General features: G+C 35.7%; 1 protein-coding gene across 1 annotated transcript in view; it reads left to right on the top strand.

The window, feature by feature from the left end:
- Positions 1-14,887, top strand: part of LOC145669665 (putative cytochrome P450 301a1, mitochondrial) — a 57,157-nt gene that overhangs the window by 41,768 nt on the left and 502 nt on the right. Inside the window, exons 8-10 of the mRNA XM_081737923.1 lie at positions 372-541; positions 4,754-4,832; positions 8,972-9,196. Of these exons, the coding sequence (XP_081594049.1) occupies positions 372-541; positions 4,754-4,832; positions 8,972-9,196 (474 nt within the window). The remainder of the gene's footprint in view (positions 1-371; positions 542-4,753; positions 4,833-8,971; positions 9,197-14,887) is intronic.

Below are 14,887 nucleotides of genomic sequence, written 5' to 3'. Positions count from 1 at the left end.
AGTGTACATTTTTTTAACGTTTACACTACATTATTGTTGTCGTTAAGTGTAGGAGACTTAAGTGAGCAGGTCATGTAACCAAACTGGAAAAAGTAGGAACATTAACTGAAAACCCAATCAGTAAAAAAGGTCTATTAAGAATATCCAGGTGCAGATAGAAGAATGATATTGGGATAGATCTCGCAGAAATAGGAATACATAGTAGAAACTAACTCCAGTTGGCTGAGGACAGAGGTCAATAGACAAAATTTGTAAATATGACATTGAATTTTCAGGTTTTCATAGGCCATTGACCTTAATTACTTAACATTTACTGATTCCAAATGAACTTTAAATTATTGTTTTTTGTTTGTTTATCTCTTCCTGTGTAGACCTCGCACTCGTTGGCCTTCGTTTTGTATCACCTTGCAGCAAACCAAGAGAAGCAACAGAAACTGTACGACGAGATTCAAGATATGATACCTAATGATGATCCGAAGACGATAGTAGACGCTCTAGATCAACTGAAATACCTTAAGGCATGCATAAAAGAATCAATGAGGTGAGACATTTCCAACGAAACATGACATAAATTGTCTTCGATGATTAATAACTACTGTTATTAATTGGTGTTGGAATCTGAAAACGTGAGATATTGGAAATATCCAAAAATAATAAATAAGTAAATAAATAAATAGCGTAATATATTCCTAAACTTGCAAATGAATCAATTGCCGCTGATTGCTTTCAGCTCATTCTGAAAGCTCAAAGAAAGAGTTGAATGGCCCAGGCGAACATAATGGTAAGCGCATTTCCTGTGAAGTTGAATTATTAGGTAGAATGGGTTAGGATCTAACCACAAAATAATATGTAGGTAGTCTTATTTCGGAAATGTTCCTGCAGATGGTATAGGGAGATCGTTTAGTATGTGTTGTTTCATTGAATTGCATGGAAATGGTCAACCGTCTTCTCCAGTCTACTCGATAATTAGAAACTATATCATTATGTTCACCTGAGCCGCTTAGTTCTCCATGTCTTATGAATGTGTATAGTTTTAGGAAAGATATCATTGAAGATAAGATGTTGGAACGTATTGGCGATCATACATTTAGTAATAAGGTAATGGTACGATTATTATGTATGAGATATTCTGTAGCGAAGAATAAATTATAAAGAACTGATAATATATGTAAGTATGACAATACCAGTTTGTCAACACAATATGAAATGATAGTACACAGTTATTAGCAGTTCTCAGAGAACTATGTCATATACATGAGAATAATTTATACAGAATGGTTATATCTAACTATATATTTAAGGTTCGTAACTTCATTATATAATTGATTTTTGTAGAACGTATTTTCATGTGTTACCTATTGAAGGTTGATTCCAAGTTCAGATAAATGAGAGGCATATGATTTAGTTTAGAAAGTCATTTTTCCTACTGATTAACAGTTATTTAGTGTGTGAAATTTTAGATAGGGAAAGGGGCGAGTGTATTGAAGAATTTCAATGTTAAGGTTTGAGGTTGAAGATAGACTTAACTTATTTCTGAGTTGCAATAAGATTACATTTTAAATTATAACTTAAATTTGTTAACATCCTCTTTTTATCTTCATAACTTTATATCATTTTGTTTCATACAATTTAGCATGAGCTTGTATGTATCTAGATTTGAAGATCGGAAATTTTGTATGACAGTGTAAACACTCGCCAGTAGAGGCAGCATGGCTAAGTATCGTAGCCAGGAGTGGTACAATCTTAGTGAGTCCACATATTGACTTAATAATACAGAAGCTGTTCACGTGTATATGACCAAAATTTGCTTACCTCATAGCTCAAAAGTCCATGGCACACACAAGGACACCGATTTCTCTGTAACTTTGGGGGTCCCCATTCATAAAGAATACATATAACAATAAAAACTACATATAAAATATATTTTCATAAGAATGCATGGGGTCCACATAAGCTTTGGGGGCCCGGCTTCCCCTGGCCTTCCCAGGATCGGCGCCCTTGGCACTAGATGCATAAGTGCTTGATGTCTTCCCTGGTTCTGAATAATGGCCTGGCCGAATAATGATTTTCATTCCAAAAGGCTCCGTTGGAGAACTATGGCGGGAAACTTTATCCATTCCTCTTTCACACCTTCCAGAGTACACTAACAGTTCGCACATGTCTCTTGCGTAAATCCCTTTCAAGACATATGCGCTGTCAATATCCATAAAAGGGGCATTGAAGATTTCCATGTGGAGATTTCATAGGTATCTTGTTGAAAGAATTGCCTGTATTCTAGTAGCCTTCTCCATATCCTGGTCGAATGCTACGATTGATCGTGAGGTGTCTGATGAAGCTTTGCCTTAATAGGTGCAGCCCATGTTGATCTCATTTCCATAAATTATGTAGCTCTTGCTCGTAAATCAACCTCAGGATGCCCTCATAACAGTAATGTAAGTTAATTTTGCAGTTCTTCTTCACCTTGTGAATCTTCAGAGTAACAGAAGCCGCCAACCACCACAAACCCTCTTGGGAAACCTTCTTTTAACCCTCACTTTTATGAACATTGAAACACTGAGCTTTTCGTCATAAAGGGCTACAACATAACCCTCGCAAATTATGACTACGTTTTGGGGCATTCTCCACGCGGCTAGAAACTGCAAACACCTAGAAAAGTTGTACAACTCAGTCCTTCTTAAGCAGTTCAGTTTGAGCGTAATTTCTGACCCAGAAAGAAAATACAAACACATTACACTGACACACATGTTTGGTCATAGTCGGGTGGTTCATACCGTGCAGGGGCCAAGAAATCGCATTCGGCCAAACATACTTCCTTCTTTAATTTATCGATTATGTTACAATACGATTAATTATCACCCCTACCTATTATTTCAGCTCCAAACAGGACAAACGCTGTGTTGCGTTCGAATTAGAGATCTTTTTATTAAATGTGTCTTGGGATGGTAAATATAATATGTTCGGTGGTAAATAAGTTCGATGGTATATTTATTTCTTTTTCTCCACCAAGTGCAACACCAAACAAGAGAATGATCTTCTAATGAGAGAATAAGTTATATTGCACCCAAATCAAATATTTTCTTCTACAAGTGTTTGCGGAAACAAAGCTCGAGGTGAATTTACATCTTTTTACCTTTCTTATCAGCGCCCTATTTCAATCCTAAGAAACGAGATAATTGGTCATTTTCAAAGAAATTATTCATTATATTGTGTCAGAATGTAATAATTTTTTTCTTTTTTTTTTACAAGAGTTAAATTGGAAAACTATTTTGGTCACATTTTATACATGTAGGGTTCACCGTACATCCTTTTATACATGATGAATTTCAAATCTAAATTGAGGCCTTATTTACTTAGCCTGAGGAAAACAATTTCTTGTCATTAAATTGTTAAGTTCTCTTATAAGTGGATAAGTCTTGTGAACTTATTGAGGAACGATTAGACCTACTCACAAATCGATCTTGAGTTGAATTTAGAAGCTTACTTACCCCTATTTCAGTTAATATTAAAAGCATATAGGGTATAAAACTTATAGTTGCTCGTCACACGCAATTTGTCATAGCAAAAAATATATTTGAAGATGATTACCTATTCCATAGTACTACAATATCAAGTTCTTATATAATAATTATATGTAATAACTGCCAGAACCATTCGTCCGTCGCACGAAAAGAATAAGGTTAGTAAATACAAAACCGGAAAATTGAATGTTATAAATATTACTTGAATTATGTAAATTGTCAAATTCTCCTTCAGGAGCGTAATCTTCAAAAACTCTGAAAGATGTGTTCCCGTATTTTTAATAAAGAGTTTTTATACAGAATTTTACAATTCTAACTGAACCAAACTCTTATTCTGAATTTCACGAATATAAAATCATATATTTAAGTAGTTAAGCGCTTGACACCATCTCCGTCTTCAGAAGCAGAATGTTCGACTATGAATGAAACACATTTTCACTGGTTTGCAACGAAAAGTTTATATTCTGAGTCTCATTTCCCTAACTTCAGGGAATCGTGAGATACTTATTTCTTAGCTACTAAATGAAATCTTCCTTATCCTTCTTCGCCTTTATTTATTTCAAAAATTCCTTTCTTATCCTTAGCTTTCTTGATAAAATGAGTTTTCTGTTTTAATTTTACGTATCTAGATATAGTAGATCTGTAGTAATTTGATGGGTAGGGAAGTAAACGAGACGATATTATAATTCGAGACCAGACCAGACGCGACATTTTACGAGTTTTGTGGGCAACACTAATTCACCCAAGTCTCAGATCTTAAACATTGTTTTAGTAGTGCATAATACATAGTATGTAAGTATAAATTTTAGAAATGACTCTACGAACATAATGATTACATTTATCAGCGTTTAAGGGCATGCAAGTCATAACAGAATGCACTTCAATAGTCAATAGAATATTTGTTAAATATTGTTATACCACACCCTTTGTGGACTTCTCATAATGACAAAGGATTCTGATAGCTTTTAAATGGAATTAAGGAGACAATCTCGTCATAAATTTTGTAGACTACATAAATTTACAGGACAAAGGCGAGACTAGAAAGACTTTTTCGACAATCAAGACGACTCTTGTTCAAAGTTGACAAGGCGAGACCGTAAATACTCCCGTGCACGACACTATTAACAAGTATATATTCTAGCGGTAGTAGTTTGATAAGCAACTATCATTTTTATATAATTGTATAGACTTCAAGAAAATAAAAATATTAAAACTATTCTCTTTTTGTACTGTAGGCTTCTACCCGTCATAAGTGTTGTAGCAAGAATTGTTCCAACAGATGTAGTTTTATCTGGTTATCATGTACCGAAAGGAGTAAGTATCATTTTAGTTATACAAAAAATTATCTGGTTATCATGAACCGAAAGGAATAAGTATCATTTTAGTTATACAAAAATTTAACTATTACAGTTCTTGAGGTATTTAAACTTAAAAGTTTCATATTCTCAAGTTATTTATAGATACATTTACGTGGCAACTTTTCTCGTTTGCAGCCAAGACGATATCGAATATGTCAAATGTTGGTTCCAGCAGAGATAATTTCCCAACTTTTGGACCAGCGTAAGCTACCTTTAATCTCTTTTCTACACTTTCCTCTTCTTTTACTGGTCCTTTCAACATTTCCCGGTCGTTGTAGATTCAGCTTGCTGTTTCTTGTTTGAGAACAAAATGTTGGTGTTTCCTCTGGATCCAAACGATGCAGGTACAACTTCCAAACACATCAACTTTTTCAGCCAGATGAGATTATTTGCAGATAGAACTGTTTTGTACCTACAGTTACGAATATGTAACGGCATCCATTAAAAAGTTGGACAATGCTTTGAAAAAGAACATTTTGAAAGGATTGAATGGTTTTGTGAAAGAAAAGCTTAAGGTTAACATTTAGGAGAACCCGAATGTTGTCGGATTTTTCAACATCTACACAGTTAATATTCCGACTGAGTACAAAGTTTGCCCATGGTCTCTCTCTAGATAAGGAAAACTTTGAATCAATGGGTTAGGGGACGTTGAATAAATGGAGGTAAATGTATTGCAAAAATACTGTCAACCTACGGATTGGAAAAATGCTTCGTGGGAATTTCGCTCTGAGTCACTCCTGGAGAAAAGGAAGACAAAATTATCAGCTTTACATGTTTTGAATCTATTTTACCTTAATAAATTTGAATCTTTATCTGTACATATTAATATTTGGTGTTTCACGTACAACCGTCCCAATCGGACATAAGTATTTATTTTGTCTGTTCTTTTATATTGTTAGTGTTCGTGCTCCGATTGTGCTACAAATAATTCAGTTTAATGATTCCAGGATACCGCCCAGATTAGTAAATGCTGATTTCTGACCGTTTCTGGTGCTGATCATGTGTTTTTCTTCGAGAATGATATATTCAGTGAAACAAACAATGTGTTTTGTTGAGATATAGCTAGTTTCGAGTTGGTTTCATTGGGATAACCAGGATATTTTGCTAGGGTAGAATGGCTCTTGACTTCTGAGAATTGAAATAACCCTATCTGTGGTCTAAAGGTTTTTTAATAGTCTATTCCCCTATTTCCGTCCAGTTACACTTTGACTGGAGCTCGTAAGTAAAATTGCTCATGAACAATTCCAAGACGTCAGTACATCTATGAAGATTACTATTCAGAATTTTATTACAAAAGGTCAAGTGGATGTTACATGTTCAATGCTAAAGTTAGAATTTGATTTGGTGTGCAAAAAGATGACTAGAAGTAGAAGACATTTTAAGCACCTGTTGTAATACTGTTTCATATTGTTTGTTTGTAAAATAAAGTGCAACGTGATGGCTTGTTAACTTGTTTGATATCTGTTCACGATATGTACAAGGTGACATTTACAACACAATCCAGAGTTGGCGGGGGGGGGGAGTTGGAACCGGAGAAGCTGGTATAAAGTGAGAACCGGAAGTGGTATATGTCTAAGCCATGTGCCAAATTTAAATCTTGTTCAAGTAGATTTTTTAAAGCTTAGAAATAACAAATGGAGCTCATTAGTGTACATGAGATAACGTAAAGAGTAAATGGCAATAATTGAATGGTACTGTTACTTTTTCTCTAACGCCAACCACTGCGAAGTTAAGACTGTTTCTTTGTTTGTATCATTGTAAGTAATTTACTAACAGAAAATTGTCTAGACGCATGCAAAGCACATTAATATCGAGTTAATCTCTGAAAAACGAAGCACACATTCATTGCCAACAATTTTAATGGCCGTCATCTGGAAAGAACTTTCCATTGGTAATGGTACTATGTTCAGTGTGCTGAGTAAATTCCAAGAAAGCGGACCTGGGGCAGATCATCTCAAAACTTGTAGACCACGCACAGCAACAGGTGAGGCAACAACTGTGACAGTGTTCGCATCAGTCAGTAAAGAGAAACACGCATAGTGTATCCCGAGAAAGTATTGTTATTCGCACCTCGATCATGCGTATTATTTCACTGAATAAATGGTAACCTTATTAACTGCAACGCAACTAATGCCTTGCATTAAGAGATCTAGAATGTAGTCTAAAATTTGCTTAATGGACCACAAAGCAGCTAGCGGAACCCCACATTCCTCTCTGACGTATTGTTTACCGATAAAGCACACTTTTACGTACCGGGCAAGGTTAACAAACAGAAGGTGCGGTATGGCTCGGATATTAACCCTCATTGGTTTGATGGAGCAACAGATGTTCCGAGTAAGGTGATAATGAGATATAACGGGGACGCGTTATGGTTCCGTTATCATTTAATGGACTCTAACGGCAAAAAGTTATTGGCGCATGTTAAAAGATGACATATTATTGTCACTGCTGTAAGAGGGTGGTTTATTCCGTAAGTTTTCTCTGACGCAATGGTGCCCCATCCAATTACAGTATCTTTGTTCGTGAGTGCCTTGATCAGCAGTTTTCTAATGCATGGACTGATCGACAAAGTGGCCTCCTCGTTCCCCCTGATCTATCGTTACTGGAATACTGCCTGTGGAACAATGTAAAGTATGTTGTGTATACGATAAAAATTAGGAATGTTCATCATCTCAAGGAACGAATTGTGGATGTGTTTCAGCATTTCCAGACGACACTTTGCGCAAGATTTGATGTAACTGGAGTTTGAAAGACGTTCTGTAAGAGTACGGGCCCTTGCCGTATGACTGACCACTTTTGTTGGAAACACAAGAAACATTAAGGTTAGTGTTTGAGCAAACATAACAGTGCCCACGAAAATTTGCTATTAAAATGCATATCACAAACTATGATTTCCATTTTAAGAGAATTGCGTAAAATTTAAGAGCGGGCGCATTTGTGGGGTGTCTTCAAACATTTTCCCCTACCATATTCTCCACCTACATTGTTACTTTAGCTACATTTTGCAGCGTTTACCTTGTATTAGGTGTTTCCATACTTTTGGACCACCTGCATTTTGTACGTTAGTAGACAAACATGATGGAAATTGCATTTGTTCACCAAAACAGATTGTACTTCTTAAAACTATCATATGATTTAAAAAAAAAACGGTCTACATATCAATATCTATATCAAACTCTATATATGTGTGTATATTTATAGAGTAAACAACCAGAATGTTTGTTTGGTCTTCTATTGGAATTCTGGCAAGTAGCTAGTTGCACGCTAGTAGGCACATCCACACTTAGCGAAGAATTCATAAGAGTAGAATGGCCAGTTCCTTTCCATTAGAGGTAATATAAATATGTAGAATTAGTGGAAAAAAACGAATGATGGTAAATGTAGATAGATAGATAAGCGTTCAGTATTATGTCACTTAATATACTTGTATATCAAATTCAATTTTAAAATACTGCAAAAAAAGTCTGTCTGTTCGTAACTAGTGTTTCTGTTGGAGGTGAATCAAATAAACACAGAGAAAATTCGTATGTTGATAATTTGAAGTTAAAAATACTCCTGAAATGTCCATTTATTCATGGTATTTTCCTGGCTAAAATTAAAACACAAATATTTTATATCACTATTTACAGGTTCATACATGTATTTTATATGTCATTTTACATGCTTTGTAAATAATAATAAAAAATGTTCTACATTTCATATTATATTCGGAAAGACTACATGCACACAAATGAACTCCATTCCCTGTTTCTAGGTTTTCAAATATCAGCATGAGTAAGGTTTAAATTTAGTATATGGATTAAAGATGTACCACTTACCGGTTCAAACTTTATACAAACCCCACTCCGGGTTGCATTGTAAATATGACACTCAGGACTATAAAGGTCTGTTTATAATCTACAGTTACTAGAGAAAGCGTTTCATACAGAACATGCAGACACAGTGTAATATGTTAGTTTATTATTTCTAACTTTCGTTTAATACCGAAATTTCCATCTTAATCATTATCTTCATATATATTTGTTTACACATTTATTTTTGACTAATGTCTGGCATCAATATTCATATAAATGACGTTTTTTCGAATTTGAGTAGGCGTTCGTGGCAATTGTGAATCACGTGATTAGCAGAAGACCTGATTTATTTCCTGAGCCGGATAAATATATACCAGAGCGATGGTTAACACGCCACCAAGAAGACCAAGAGTTTTCTAAATTCACTCAGCCACCGAGGTTCTCTTCTTTACCTTTTAGTCATGGACCAAGAATGTGCATCGGAAGACGGTTTGCTGAGCTTGAGTTGCAGATTGTTCTCATACAGGTAAAGTAACATTTGACTTTCAAAAGTGTGTACCTGATATCGCTGATAAAAAAAAATAATTAAAATGAGTTCAATCCATTTAATTTTCAAGTATTTGTGTCCTATATGAATTGTATGCAATAAACAGAAAACTTACACAACAATGTTTTCATATTGTATTAGATTAGTGCAAACGAACTACGAGTATTGATGTTTGGTAGGAATCTTACATCAGCAACAAAACTCAGGAATAGACTAAGGCAATACGCCTAACATCACAAATTTAGAACACGTCCAACAAACAGGCTCCGGCATCCAGACTTTCAGAAGGCAATCGGTTGTTGAACAGGGAAATGTGAAAGTACACCTTGCAGCACACATAATTACGAGTAACTTTCTTTACGAACTCAAAGTTAGGTATTTTGCGCAGCAAGCTTCAAGTAACAGTAATAATGCATTTGGTCCAGGAATGGCAAATGAACGAACAATTTGCCATACATTTGTCAAATTGATTCTGTTGACACAGTATTGTGAAATAAGCCCCTGTGGGCACCGACTAACATCATGTTCGAATGAGCCTCTCGGGAACACCGTGGAAGCAAACCCTTGGAAAAGTTTTAATGCCATTTCAAACGAACCAGCGAAGTACCATACTAGTGATGTCCAGTGGCTCTGTGTAACTGTTGAGTAGATATCAGCCAAACAGAATGAGTTTGGAGGTATAAGATTCACTGAGTTTGTGAAATACCTTGTAACATTGGCACCTTGGACGAAATATGAATCTCCTATCACGGTCAGAACAGTAGATGGTTCATGATTAACGTCCAGAATATGGTTCGAAACTACCCCTCTAACACCAGAAAATATTGTCACCGTTATAAAATGTGTGATCTATCATGTGTTTCTCTGTGAAATTAAAACCACCACTTGAGATTGTTACAGTTCTGAACTCCATGAAATGTAGCCCAAACTTGCCTCCAAGCATATATCAATGCTCAACAAACATATTGTTCACCTACATGACCATCCATGTCCATATGTTGCTGAGAGGACGGCGCAAACTCTCCATAAATTATACTACGAAGCCTTTCCTCAACCTCCGTATTCTACTGATCTATCTCTCTCGACTACCACCTCTTCCGTCATCTCGATCACGTAGTTGAGGACCTCTTCCCATTGCAGACACTAGAATTACTTGGCCAAGAATCCAATAGTTGAGGTGAGCGTGTAGACGGCCAGTATTTGATTAACCAAGTGATGTAGTTTTTATTCATTTTGAGCTTTGAAAATGATGCACATGAATTGGACATTTCATTCACACAAGACCAATAATAACAATACGGAACAAATAAGTCAAAATTGTCTTTCTCATTGCATTATCTTTCTAGAGATGTTTTTTTTTTTTTTTCGAGTTGGTTATTTGGATTATGCCCTCCACTTTCAGTGGAAATATCATTTCGTATTTCACGTAGGGAAAGAGACAGTATTCTTTCCCGGTGAAAGTTTCATATTTTTCGATAGTATATTAGCATGTTATTCACTGATATGTGTATGTGTACCTTCACTAAAGTCATGCGGAGAAGGAAGTAATTGTCAGCGTTGCCCAATCCCCGAAAGACGCCCTTGATTTTGTAAATTTGCAGTTTAAAGACGAATTCGACGTATACTTAGTCACAATTCGAATCGAACTTGGATCTTCTTCACTATTTAAATACGAAAGCTATCAAACAAGTTTGAAATTTTAGCATTTTAATCAACACAGAGTTTGAAACATCAGATTGTTAAACGTAAAATTTAAAGAGCATTGGGTACTGCCGAGTCCAGAATTGGTTTCCTTATACTGAAGGACACAATTTTAATTATATAGACAGAACAAACTCTAACATTTTTATTTTGAGACTGACACTCAATAAACCCTCAGAGAGCTGAGAACTCATCTGCCGAAAAATGTATACAATGATCAAATGACAACTTGTGGCTTTTTAGAAGCAAGAAATTTAAGTAGTATCGTTTTTGTATAAAGTTCTGTTTCAACAGTTAAGAAACAGAACTTCGGATCCGCCAACGATTGACACATTTTAAGTGTCCTCAAAAAAAAAAAAAATAAATACAGCAAACAAAATACTGAAAAATGAGTTAGCAACACACCATTGTGAAATTACATTGGACCATAATGCAAAACATACTTACGACATTTAAATAAACAATGTTTGATCATTTTTAAATATCATATTGCTTTTATGAAACCAGAACTTGTGAATGTGGTTTGCTTTATTTTTATCCTGTATATTATATATATTTATCCTGTATATTTTATATTTTTTATTATATATATATATCCTGTATTAAATTTCACAACTAATATTAGTGATGAATTTCTATGTGTCAATCAGTATAATCGATAAAGTAGCTCTGTGATCTAACGGATTCGTCAACATTAAGATTTAAAGATTGTGTGCCATTTTTGTCTTCTTACTTAAAAACAGAACGTCTCAGTTTCACCTCATAGAAGAATATCACTGGCAATGGTGTGTTCTTCGTAATGCTTCCGGACGGCCATGCTCACCGACGCACAGTGGTCGGAATCTGAGAAAAAGCGGTTAAAAATCGATTTTGTCAACTTCGCTTCCTATGAAATCGGTATTGATATTTGATTATATCTCCTGCTTCCAAATCCAGAGTTTCAGGACATAGATATATTTTTGCTGTCTATAAAATGCATGTAAACATGAACAAATAAAAGTGCCGAAACAATCAGTAAAATATTAACCTAACAATATGATATGTTTTAATCATTTATATCGTTTCTGAGGTCGATGAAAGCGGTTGGATAATACATCGGACACAAATACTTGTGTTTAGTGAAGAGTTTTATTTGTTATGTATTGTCATATCATTAATATGAAATATTTGTTAATGTTACTTACAAGTTACATATACGCTGATGTTACTAGCTCTGCAGTCTAAGCTTATCCTTGCTTATCTGTAAAATAGGGTTTATTGAGTTGTCCATGAGTAGTGCAAAGGTTGAGCATTAGAAATAGCTGCACCCAAGTGTTCCTGGAGAACGCAGCCCTTTCTAACTGCAAATGCATGGTGACTAATGTTGTAGTGATCTCAATCGAGGTCTGCTACCTGAGCCTTACAAAGGGAAAGGTCATATTGTCTTGTACGTAATTTGGATTGTCCTTCGTCCCTGAATCAATGTTGTAGTGAAAGTCTCATACGTAGTGCAGTGATAAACTATCAATCATGTGGAGCTGCTGTATATTACACGTCAATGCAATAGTATATAAGAAAATTCTATACTGAATCTTTTAACCTTACCGAAACAATATAATCCTGAACTAAATTACATTCCAATAAGTATTAGTGTTTCTTCGAAGAAGATGCGAATGCAAAACCGCGAACTTTAATTTTATATCCTAAGGCCAAACACACATTTGTTTTACACCGTCTTTTTATTAGCTGCACATACTATTAGAGGGAGAGCACATTGAACCTGTAACCGCTTCTCGGATGCATATTAACAACTGTCATAACTTCGTACTGGCTAGCGATGTCCAATTCACATAAGGCGTCAACATGTTATGTTTTCAATTTATAAACTGTATGCATGATTCACGATTGTAGATTTGAAGATGGCAGATTTCATTATTCTGTGTCCTCCCCAATTTCTTCTCGTCTTTATTACTCCTCTACGTTGTTCCTTTGGTTTTGTTGTGCAGTTTTTTACATTTATGCGAGGGATTTCCACACTTTTGGACCATTCTGTATATGTAACTGCGCGTATTGCAGCAGGGGTTCATCTAATCACTTTCACAGTAGTTGCAATCGATTGAGAAAGGTTAATTACGTATAGAGCCGTAGACAGACGTCCGTCAACTTCCATTGTTTCGCAATAAATGATTTTTGACCGCTTTTTCTCAGTTTCCGACCACTGTGCGACGCACAGCTTTCTGACTGACTGGGCACTCTAACCTGTTTTCTGAACATGTACAGAGTTTTGAAGTTGTAGCGTACTCATAGCCTCGGTTTATTTATTGGTTACACTACAGTCCGCGTCACCCGAATTAGCGTGTGGCATTAGCCAATAAGCTCGCAGAGCGCTGTTACTAAACCTTGAGGGAGGAACATGATCATTCAGAATTGTCCACAAATACGATCAAAATCAATTATGAATAATTAGATTCCTCCCTAAAGGTTTAGTAACAGGGCGCTGCAAGCTTATTGGCTAATACCACACGCAAATTGTGGTGACGTGGACTATAATGTAAAATCAAGACATTTTAGTCGCATAACCCAATACTCTGTATCATTCTTAAAATTGCGTCAGACTATCGATATTTAATTATAAATTTATATCAACTTGTTTAATTAGTACGTGAAAATAAGAAAATTTACAAGTTACATAAGATTGAGATTACTTAATAATAAAGCTGAAGGTAACTAACTGCTTTCAAAATTTCAAATAAATGTACCAAGTAGGAAAAGACGCATAGAAAACTATATTTTATTTGACGAAAATCGGAATGAAGTATGTCAGCAACAGCGTATGAGTGCAACCACTGGCGTCGATAGCTTTTTAAATTTGGGGGAGTCGGATGAATCAAAATCAAAATCCTCTTTCCGACAAAAGTTATATATACAAAGTAGTATAGTTTCTTTATATATAAATTTGACTAGAGTCTGGAGAGACGCATCCCCCGACTCCCCCGCTAACGACACCCATGGTGCAACCCTACATTAGGCAAAATGAAAATAGAAGAGGACAGGTAATACAGATATCTAAAAAAAAAATGACTTGGCTCTAAATATTCACTGCTTTACAAGATGAAATCTGAAATTGTAAATATACTATATAGTAAAAGATGAGCACTGTAATTCAGTAAAACTTCTGTTTCAACAATATAGGCCTACTAGTTTCATTGTAGGTTGACTGCACTTGGCTTAATATTCCTTTCGTTCTAGTGAACCGAAAAGATAATCTGGCAGCAAGAGCTAGCCGCATCTGTATTATTTTCCCAAAGCAGACTTAACGCTGATATCAACAGTACATCTCTCTCCATCTGTGCATCTGTTCACCACAGTGATCTATGCCAAAGACATTTATTTGTTAGTAAGAAATGAGTTATAATGTATGCCTACTCATGTAATAAGCAACTCTTGAACTCATGACCGATACATGTTTGTTTATTCGTATTACCTAATTATCAGGAAGTTCGAATAATTTGTATCCATGTACCATAATTTAGTATGTGCAATGGTGATTCAGAAAGTAATGCGTCCAAGGTATTTGTGTTTGACAGATAGCACTGACACAGGTATCAGTGAAGGGCTTGCAATATCAAACTAGAAATAGTGGCATTATTTTTCAACATAGTTCCCATTATGGGCAACGCATCTGCGCCAACACGAAACAAGGTTTCTCATGCCGTAGGCGAAGAATTGTGGTGGCTGCTGGCAAGAGCATTGGCAAATTGTTGCTTTGACCTACTCATTAGAAGTCTAGCGTTGGCCGTTGGTGATCCTTAAGTTTGGGGAAGAACCAAGAGTCGCATGTCGCAAGACACGGACTATAGGTAAGATGAGGCTGAATATCAACAACACTTTGCCAGCAGATGGGACAATTTTGAAACTTTTTTTGCCGGAGGAGAGGACGTGTGGCGGTACTACATCGACTGGAGCTTTGTTTCGGGGTCATAATAGTGT

Source organism: Thermobia domestica, chromosome 14 (assembly GCF_964235325.1).
Source record: "Thermobia domestica chromosome 14, izTheDome1.hap1.1, whole genome shotgun sequence".
NCBI classification, from domain to species: Eukaryota; Metazoa; Arthropoda; class Insecta; order Zygentoma; family Lepismatidae; genus Thermobia; species Thermobia domestica.
Note: the sequence above shows the minus strand (reverse complement) of the source record. Positions and strands in the feature narration are given on the sequence as shown.